General features: G+C 54.0%; 1 protein-coding gene across 1 annotated transcript in view; it reads left to right on the top strand.

Annotated features, from left to right (window-relative positions):
• SLC43A1 (solute carrier family 43 member 1) overlaps positions 1-10,453 on the top strand; it is a 22,199-nt gene that overhangs the window by 11,399 nt on the left and 347 nt on the right. Inside the window, exons 5-12 of the mRNA XM_039860262.1 lie at positions 901-1,285; positions 2,131-2,306; positions 3,417-3,566; positions 3,665-3,700; positions 3,901-4,039; positions 6,020-6,161; positions 6,434-6,507; positions 8,253-8,376. Of these exons, the coding sequence (XP_039716196.1) occupies positions 901-1,285; positions 2,131-2,306; positions 3,417-3,566; positions 3,665-3,700; positions 3,901-4,039; positions 6,020-6,161; positions 6,434-6,507; positions 8,253-8,376 (1,226 nt within the window). The remainder of the gene's footprint in view (positions 1-900; positions 1,286-2,130; positions 2,307-3,416; positions 3,567-3,664; positions 3,701-3,900; positions 4,040-6,019; positions 6,162-6,433; positions 6,508-8,252; positions 8,377-10,453) is intronic.

Here is a 10,453-nt window from a genome sequence, read left to right on the forward strand (position 1 = left end):
CCCCCCCCCCGCCCTTACTGGCCACATCTCCTTCCCCTGCCCTGGAGAGTCTGGGTGGCTTGGGTCCAAGGTCACAAAACTAGTTCATGCCAGGCCAGATCCTAGACAGGTCAGCACAGTGGCCTTTGTTCTAGTTCTGGGCAACCTTGGGGCCTCATTCCTCCCTCTGATATCAAATGGTAACAAAGTGCCCTTTCAACTGGGCCACCGTAAGCCCCTCACATTCCGGCTCAGGCAGTTAACTTGTTAGCCTAGCAGGCACTTGCTCAGTGTCTGCAAAGGACTTTGGTAGGGTGGCCTTCAGTAGGTCAGGCAGCAGCATTTCTCCCTTCTCTTTGGCTCAGGCAACTAAGTGTGGCTTGAGGTGGAGCTCTGTCCTGCCCCCAGGGAAGAAGGAGCCCCAAGGCCCAAGGAGCCCCCAGGAGGAGCAGTTTTCCTGGGCAGCACTGGAGCTCTGAGCAGTAGTCTGAGGAGAGGCCAGTCAGTCATCCCAGGCAGAGGGTGGCAGAGGACAAGAGAGTGCCACCATCTCACGTACCTGGCTTCCCCAGTAGAAAGGCCGGCACATTGGCACAGAAACCCAGTCAATTCAGAACCTACTTGTCCTGGGTTAAGAGGCCGTGAGCAGAGCATTGTACATCTCCCCTCCCCACTCAGTGTCGCACCTGGGAGCACCTGTGAAAGATGAGATAAGGCTTGTCAGCTTCGGTTTGTCTTTCCCGTGGGGAACAGGCCAAGAAGGGGCAGGATAAACGATATTGGCCCTGATAAACCTAGAGCCTTAATTCTCTTTTGGACATAACATGAAATGACATTTTTGTGTAAAATCAAATGTGCACGAAGTCAAGCAGGATTTGTGTGTCTTTCAAGATGATAATTGAGATTCGAAGACATTTTGAGCTTGTGGCCAGCAACTTCAGTTCCTTCATCCCACTCTAGGGGGTGCTGCAGGGAAAAAGGCAGAGGTGGTCGGGTTTCTAGTTTTCTCAACTTCCGGCCTTGGTTTCCTCATCTGCAAACTGGGCACAAGGAATGGGGTAGAAGAGACCTTCCCTAGGGCCTCCGAGGTCTGGGTTCTACCTTTGGCTGGAAAAGGTGGGTCTGGGGCCGGGGGACCTCCCCCACAGCTGATCTGTCCCCTCCCCCCACAGCTGATCTATGATGCCGGCGTGCCCTTTGTGGTCATCATGTTCACCTGGTCGGCCCTGGCCTGCCTTATCTTTCTGAACTGTGCCCTCAACTGGCCCAGTGAATCCTTTCCCGCTCCTGAGGAAGGCCGCTACATGTGAGTGGCTCTGTGGGGGCCCTGGGATAGGAGGGGGACAGAATCAGCTGTGGAGTCAGAGAGACTGGATTTGCAAATCGCCTGAGCACTCCGAGCTCTGCTTTCTCGTCTGTACCGGGCCCGATCCTACCACCCCCCTCTCCTGGCGCATAATAGACGGTCAAAACCTGGTGACTGTTGTTATTATTATCCTTTCTGGGTTTGGAAGATGAGATCAGAGAAGGAGGGACCCCCAGCAATCGTGCCACGTGCCTTGTGGACCTAGAAGGGGAATACAAAAGAATCAAATACCCTACACTTTGTGGGACAGCCCGAATGCCATCTTTTCTTGACTCCCTGTTAGTTTGCCAGGGGACACGTGTGTGTGTGTGTGATGCTCCACAGGGCACATAGGGTGCCCGTTAAACTGCTGGTGTCTATCGAGTCTCCTGTATGGCAGGCACTGTTTAGCCCTCACACCATTTTCAAACAGCTCTATGAGGTGGATTCTCTTAACTCCATTAATAACAAAGGTGCGGGGAACCAAGTCACTTTCCTAAGGTCATACCATTGAAAAGAGAATGAATCTAAGGTTGGAACCAGGCTCTCTGACTCCAGTCTGAGTTCTTAATGCTGCTTTCGTGGCAACAGCCCCAGTGGGAAACAACTAGTCCACCTTCACTTCCTGGGTGCTAAGTTGGTCCCTGGAAGTGGGCCCTGCACAGGGAGCTTATCGGTGGGCATGTCAGAGCTGGGTAAGGGGTGCTCAGCACCCCTGGGGTGACTGGGACAGCCCCCTTGAGGTAGGCTGTTGAGGGGGGTTCTGTAGGGCTGGTTCCCACTTGTCCCCGCCTGGCTGCCGGCAGGAAGAAGATCAAGCTCACCGGGCTGGCCCTGGATCACAAGGTGACAGGTGACCGCTTCTACACCCATGTGACCATCGTGGGCCAGCGGCTGAGCCAGAAGGCCCCCAGCATGGAGGGGGATGGCATCGACATCTCCTCCCAGGACGTTCATCGCACCTCAGAAAACCGTCACGAGAGTGAGTGTCTGTCTGGTCAGGGTGCCGGCCTTGGGGGATGGGGAGGGCGGGTGCTCACACCTAGTGAGCATGCATGCCCCAGAGCTCGCCTCTCCCTTCTTCAGTTCTAACAACACCACTCCATGATGTAGGTGGGCGGGAATCAGAGCTTAGAGAACTCTGGGGAGTTCAGATTTAGGGGTGCTCTGCTGGATTCCTTGGGGTGCAGGAAGGAGCTTCCAGAATGGGGCAGGGTCTCTAGGCCTGCGGGCCAGCTGGTTTCATCAAGACTTCCTGCAAAGCCTGAGCCTCTTGCATGCAGTACAAACCACCCCGTGAGCCCGCCTCCAGGCCCGGTCCTCCAACGCCTGGCTGGCGCCCCCTGCTGGCTGCAGGAGGACCCGCAACCTGCCTTCCGCCGGGGCCACTTCCCAAGGTGTCAGCTCTGAGGTTAGTGAAGGAGCATTGGCCTTGGAGTCCGGAGATAGGGGTTTGAGTCCCGTTGCCCACTTACAGGCCACGTGACTTGGATAGAGCACTTACCCTGCTCTCACTTTCCTCATCTCTAAAACTGGCACTAATAACGCCCACCTCTCAAAGGGTAGTTGTGAGGATTGGATGAAACCATGGTGGCGGAAGCTCTTTGTAAATTGCAGAACGCTGTGAAGTTATGGGGTGTTATCCCCACTGCCAGTCCTCTCATGGCCGAGTTGTGGGTGTGCCCTGCAGCTTCCCAGCTCCGTGAGCTCAGGCAACTCCCTGAGCCACACAGCCACCCCGTGTGTAAAATGTGATAAAGATAGGGGTGCTGTGCGATTGGGTTAAATGGAGGTAAAATGTGTCAAGCATGCTTCGCATGGTAAGTGCTTAATACACGGTAGCTAGAGTTATGTATCACACTAAGCATAGGGTTTACAAATTCAGAGGTTACCTGAAAATGTTCTGTTGAGACAGTTACAGAGCCAGGCAAGAACTTGGAGGCCAGTTGAGTCTGAACCCTTGTTTTTGAGGAAACCAGTCTGTACCCACAGTCACATAACGGCAGAGCCCTCACTAGAACTGCATCGGCTGGGACATTCAAAGGGAAATGGAAGATCTGGGGCTCAAGGGTGCCCCCTGCTGTGCCCCCAGAGTCCGTCTCCTTCCGCAAGAGCCTCTGCTCTCCCATTTTCCTGTGGAGCCTCCTCACCATGGGCGTAACCCAGCTGCGAGTCATCTTCTACATGGCCGCCATGAACAAGATGCTAGAGCACCTGGTGGTCACCAGTGGCCAGGAGCATGGTGAGGTGCTGCTGAGCCCATGGGGGGTGGGGGGCACAGCAGAGCCACCCTGGCTGGCTTCTTACCCTGGCTCCCCCCCACCCCCCCACCCCCAACAGAGACTGTCGACTTGAGACAGAAGGCAGAAGAGACAGGTAGGGGGACAAAAGCTGAGGCCCTTGGCCTGCACCCACCCTTGCCACCTTGGGCGTTTGGGGGAGCTAAGGATCTGGGGTCAGAGAAAGGCTTATTTGGCTCTCTCTCTTCTCCACCGGAAGTGGGTGGTGGTGCCCACTGGGCGGCTGGCATCCCCCGTGCCAGCTTCTGACCCCACTTCCCTTCCCGCCCTGCCCAGTTGGATTCTACTCCTTCATCTTTGGGGTCATGCAGCTGCTGTGCCTTCTCACGTGCCCTCTCATTGGCTGTATCATGGACTGGAAGATCAAGGACTGCGTGGACACCCCCGCCGAACTCACTGCCCTCAGTGACGCCAGGTGACCCACACAGGGCTGGTGACAGCAAGTAGCTAGACGGTGCTTTTCATTTTCTGTGTGCTTTCACATCCGGCATCTTATTCATTCTCCCAAGAGCCCTGGGGGAGCAGGGGTACCTCCCCATTATACAGATGAGGAAACTGAGGCTAGGAGGGGACATGGCTTGCTTGTTAATGAGTATAGCTGACTGAGCATTAAGCATCTTGCATTGTCTTATTTAGTCCTGCAATAGTTCTCTGAGGTAGCCACATTATCTTTATTTCACAGAGGAGGAGGAGGAGGCTGAGACACAGACAGGTTAAGTATCTTACCCAAGATCACACAGTTTTTAGTAGCAGGCTCTAGAATCTATGTTGTAAAAGGTACACTCTAAACCTTTCTTAAGGCTAGGAAGAGATGGAGTGGATATATTGGGTATCTATTGCTACATAACAAATTACCCCTAAACCTGGCATCTTTAAACAACAAACATTTATTATCTCATATAGTTTCTGAGAGTCAGGGAATGACTTAGCCGGGTGGCTCTGTCAGAGGCTATCTGGGTCTGTTCAGGCTCCTATAACTAAATACCACAGACTGGTGGCTTATAAACAGAAATTTGTTTCTCACAGTTCTGGAGGCTGGAAGTCTGAGATCAGGGTGCCAGTGTGGTTGAGTGAGGCTCTTCTTCTGGGTCATAGACTTGTCACGTGGCAGAAGGAACTAGGGAGCTCTGAGAGGCCTCTTTTATAAGGGCACTGATCCCGTGAGGAGGATTCCACCCTCACGGCCTCGCCACCTCCCAAAGGCCCCACCTCCTGATCCCATCACCTTGGGCATCACAATTTCAACATATAAATGTTGGCGGTGGGGACACTAACATTCAGACGGTAGCAGGATCTCTCACCAGGTTCCAGCCAAGCTGTTGGCTGGGGCTGCAGCCATCTGAAGTGTTGTCAGGGGTTGGAGAACCTGATCCTAAGCTCACTCATGTGGCTGCTGGCGAGAAGTTTGCTTCCACCCCACCCACCTGGGCCTCTCTAGCAGGGATGCTCAGGACGAGGCAGCTGGCTTCCCCCAGAGTGAAATCTAAGGGAGGGAGACCAAGACAGAAGCTGCGGTGTCTTTCATAATGTAATCTCCAAAGTGACAAGCCATTGCTTCTGTGGTGTTCTGTCAGTTACACAGAGTAACTCTGGAACAGTGTGGAGGGGGACTCCACAGGGCGGGAATACCAGCAGACGGGGTTCACCGGGGGCCGTCTTGTTGGCTGGAGACCACTGTCAGATCCTGAACCAAGGTCTTCTGACTGCTGTGCTCTTTTTGTGTTAATCCCATAGTCCTCGAGAGGCTAGGAGAGGGAGACCAGGAGAGGAGGCACCTAAGGGACAATGAAGTGCCCTCCACAGCATTGGTGCTCTGGCACCCAGCCTTCTTCCTCTGCCCCCTGCTCCTGATGCCCAGGGTCCGTTAGCAGGGCCCTTCTGTCTAGGACCAGTGGGCAGCCTGCCCTCATCCCAGCCCCATGACTTCTCCCCTGGGCCAGCCTCAGAGCCCTTGATCGTGCCACAGAGAGGGGCTTGCCGGGCAGTCACGTTCGTTTATTCTGGTGGGCAGAGACACTTTGCTGGGGCTTCCGATGAGAGAGGGTGTGAGTGCTCCCCATTGTCCGCCTTCCTTCCCATCCTCGAGTCTCAGACATCACTGTGCATGTGAAATACTTGGGATCTTTGTCTGAGTGCAGATCCTTGGGCCCCACTCCCGCGAGTCTCGGGTGGGAGCGAGGCTCTGGCATCTGCATTTTTGAGGAAGGCCCCAGAGGCCACTGGTGGTGTTGGTGGGGGAGCCACACTTTGAGACGTGCAGGGCTGGAGATGCACTGTTCACCTTTTTCTGCTGCCCTGATGGCAAAGGCACCGCGGGAGGGGGAGGGGCCGGGCTGGGGGGGGGCGGCTGCGGGGGAGGTAGAGGCAGCGGCCGATGATGGCCTTTTCTCCTCAGGGATGGGGTTGCCACCAAGTCCGCCAGACCGCGCTACCGCAAGATCCAAAAGCTCACCAATGCCATCAGCGCCTTCACCCTGACCAACTTCCTGCTTGTGGCCTTTGGCATCACCTGCCTCATTAAGAGCTTACACCTCCAGGTACCCACCCCCATCCTCCCCACTTTCCCTGCCTCCTAGGACCCCTCCATAGGGACAGTTCCTGGGGCGCCTGCCTTCCAGGAAACATGGTTCTTGTCCTCTGGGTCTATTTCCTGGGTTTTTCAGGAAGTGTTTCTAGTAGGTGGGGTCATGGAGAGGGTGGGCCGGTGTGGCCGGGCTTGGCGAGGTTCCGTGTCCCAATCTCCTCATCCACCCTTCGTCCTGCCACCACGCCCACTCTTAACCTCTTCCCTCCCCTTTTTTGGTTCCAGTTTATGACCTTTGTCCTGCACACCATGGTTCGAGGTTTCTACCACTCGGCCTGTGGAGGCCTCTATGCTGCAGTGTGAGTCAGCCCTTCCTGAGGCACCCCTATAACAAGAGGGTCCCAGAGCAGAGTCGAAAGGACCCCAGATACCCCTTAAGACACCTCTCCCACCCTGGGTAGCCGTGCCCTCCCCAGCCGCCCTGAAATGATGGCATCTCGGAGCATGGGGTGGCTGCAGAGGACCGGCGGGGATCTCGGAGCCTGTCCTGTCCACTGCCATCTCTGAGCTCCTCTGATGATGGGGAGCTCACTGCTCAGAGGCAGCCTACCCCCCCACCCCCAACAAGACAACCCCTCTGTCAGAGTCTTTCCTCGGAGGAGGCCGAAATACTTGTTTTGATGACACTTTGGTACCACATCTGCTCTCTGGAATGGCCCCCAAAGTGGCCCCGTAGAAATTCCCAGACAGCTGTCTTGTTCGCCTTATCATTTTCCTGCTTCGTGTCGAACGGCCCCCAGTTCTCCGTCTCCTTTCTCTTCTGGTTCCCACGGCCAGGCGTTGCCAAGTGACTCTCCCTCGTGTGTGCGCGATGGAGCAGTATCACGATAGCGGCGACAAAACCAGAGTGGATGTTGAGTGCTGCTTCTGTCGTAGGCACAGCCCAGGACACTTGACCAGCACTCCTTCATCTCAGCCTCACGACGGCCGTCTCAGCTCCGTGTCCTTGATTTGCTCTGGCCAAAACTGCGAGGTCACCCTTGATCCTTCTCTTCCTCACACTCCACATCTGGTCTGGCCGCGATCCCGCCAGCTCCGCATCCCACATCCCACGTAGCCCGAATCCCTCCCTTCTTGTCATGTCTGCCGCAGCCCCCCACCCCCCAGTCCTGGATTACTGCAGCAGCATCTGGATGGTCCCCTCTGCGGCTGCCCTTGCCTCCCCTCAGGCTGTTTTGAACACAGGAGCTGGAGACACCTGTTAAGACATAAGTCTCTTCATGGCACTCTGCGTCTTGTCTCGCCCAAAGAAGGAGCCGAAGGCTATACTGTGGCTTAAAAGGCCCTGCAGGATGTGGCGCTGGGACCTCGCTGCCCTCTTTCTTACCCTCCCCGCCTCGCTCACTCCCCTCCCCCCGTGGCCACCTCAGTGCTTGAGAAACCACAAGCGTGTTTCCTGCTAGGGGCCTGGGCCTGTGCGCTTGCCGATCCCCCTTCCTAGAACGTTCTCCGTCCAGCTGCCTCACCTCCGGGTCTTTACCTAGCTGCCCTCCACTCAGCGAGGCCTCCCCAGCCGTTCTATCTACAACTGCCTCCCCTTGGTACCCTCAGCCCCTTCCTCTGCCTAACCTCCCCCCGTGGTCCTTATCACCATCGAACACACTACGCCTTTATCTCGCTTATTGGGTGACTCCCATGCGCCCCACCAGAATGCCACCTCCACGAGGAGAGGAATCTTCGTTTGGTTCATGGCTGACTCTCCATGGACCTAGATCGGCACCTGGCGCATAGCGGGAATTCAATAAATACTTGTTAAAAGAATAAACGGAGAGTGAAACGAGGGCTTATCCCTGGTTTTAGTGGAGGAAGGGAGGCTCAGAGAGGTCGAGTGACCTGCTATGACCACACAGGCAGGAGGTGTGATCGCGGAAGCAGCTCTGTGGCCCTGAAGTCGTGACATGTACCCTGTCCAGGCCAGGGGCCAAAGAGCACCTGCCAAGAGCCTAAACTCTTACGCTCCACCGTGCCTGGCTGAAAGGGTGCAGCGGGGGACAGGGCCGGGGAGGGCCACACGCCCCTTATACTTGGCCCCTCTCGTTGACAGGTTCCCATCCAACCACTTTGGGACACTGACGGGCCTGCAGTCCCTCATCAGTGCCGTGTTCGCCCTGCTCCAGCACCCGCTCTTCATGGCCATGGTGGGGCCTTTGAAAGGAGACCCCTTCTGGGTGAGAACGGAGGGTGTCATGGTGGTAACAGGAGCCCCTTTCCTGGGTGCAGCCCGGGAGTTGGAGGCGGGGCAGGGCGGCTTGGATGTGATGGAATTCCTTCTCTCATCTCAGCCTGGAGGTGCCTTGGAAATCTCTAAGCTGGGGGTTCCCAAGCTGGCTGCCCATCAGAACCCCCCCGCAGAGTGTTAAAAACACACATTCTCCAGCCTTCCGAATCAGTGGCTCTTGACCTGAGCCCAGGAGTCTGTTTTTCATAAGCTCCCAGTTGACATGTGAAATGGCCCAGCCCTGATCCAACTCATTCCCCTCAATGCAGAGACCCTGTCCAGCACCCCTAAGAAGGGGTTCTGCCAAATGCCCTCGGTAACAGACACCTCTTTTGTAAGAGGTGGCAGACATCAGTACTGTCGGAAAGGCTTTCCTTACATTGAACTGACAGCTGCCTTCCGAAAGTTGATCTCTCTGCCCGCTGGAGCCACCCACTGCTATAAACCCTTCTCCTACAAGAACAATGACGAAGGGACAGCTACCATTTATGGAGCACTCACCAGGTGCTAAGCACACCATGTACTTTTTTTTCAATTAGAGTTGACATTCAATATTATTTTACATTATTTACAATATTATTTTACATTAGTTTCAGGTGCATAGTGGTTAGACATTTACATAATTTACGGAGTGATTCCCCCGATTAGTCTAGTACCCACCTGGCACTATACATAGTTATTATAATATCATCAACCATATTCCCTGTGCTGTACTTCACATCCCTGTGACTATTTTGTAACTGCCAGTTTGTCCTTCATAATCCCTTCACTTTTACCACCCAGCCCCCCAACTCCCCTCCCATGTGGCAACCATCATTTGTTCATCTGTATCTATGAGTCTGTTTCTGTTTTGTTTGTTCATATATTTTGTTCTTTAGAGTCTACATGTAAGTGAGATCATATGGCCTTTGTCTTTGATTTATTTCACTCAGCGTAAAACCCTTTAGGTCCATCCATGTTGTTGCAAATGGTAAGATTTCATATTTTTTATGGCCAAGTCATAGTCCATCGTCTATATGTACCACTTCTTCTTTATCTCATTGTCTATCGCTGTGCACTTAGGTCGCTTCCATATCTGGACTATTGTAAATAGTGCTGTGGTCAAGGCATGTGCAGTGCATATATCTTTTCGAATTAGTGTTTTGGATTTCTATGTATAAATACTCAGAAGTGGAATTGCTGGGTCATGAGGTAGTTCTATTTTTCATCTTTTGAGGAACCTCCAGACTGTTTTCCACAGTGGGTGCACCAATTTGCAATCCCACCAACAGTGCACCAGGGTTCCCTTTTCTCCACATCCTCGCCAACGATTGTTATTTGTTGATTTATTGATCATAGCCATCCTGACAGGTATGAAGGGATATCTCATTATGGTTTTAATTTGCAATTCTCTGATGATTAGTGACATTGAACACCTTTTCACATGTCTGTTGGCCATCTGTACGTCTTCTTTGGAGAAATGGCTATTCAGATCCTCTGTCCATTTTTTAAATCGGACTGTTTGGGGTTTTGTGGTGTTGAGTTTTACGAGTTCTTTATAAGTTTCGGATCTATCATTGGTGAATAACACCGTGTACTTTTATCACTTAATCTTTGCCCCCGAAGCGCTGAGAACAAGGCACTTCAAGTCGAGATGACTTGCCTAGGGTCAGGGGGCAAGTAATGCAGAGCAGGATGTGACTGAGTCCAAGCCCCCGTGAGGCCCCTGCGCTGGGCCTCCTGAGCCTTCTGTCCCATTGACTATGTGTCCCAGCCCCTGGGAGCCTCTTCTCACCACCTCAGATGGTCCCACTGTCCGCATCCTCAGAGGTCCAGATTCCCAACACGGAAGTCCCTATTTCAGGAGCAGCCTGGCACTGGCACTAGCCAGGATTCAAACCCGGCTCTGCCAATTTCCAAGGCTGCTCGACATTAAATGAGATACAGTTGGAACAGTGACTGAACACAGGAAGTGCTAGCGAAGTTTATCATTCTAGACCAGGACCTGGAGGGAAATGGCTGCTTTGGCCTCCTTTGGGGGGGGGGGG

This window comes from Pteropus medius, unplaced genomic scaffold (assembly GCF_902729225.1).
Source record: "Pteropus medius unplaced genomic scaffold, Ma_sr-lr_union100, whole genome shotgun sequence".
In the NCBI taxonomy this organism is placed as follows: domain Eukaryota; kingdom Metazoa; phylum Chordata; class Mammalia; order Chiroptera; family Pteropodidae; genus Pteropus; species Pteropus medius.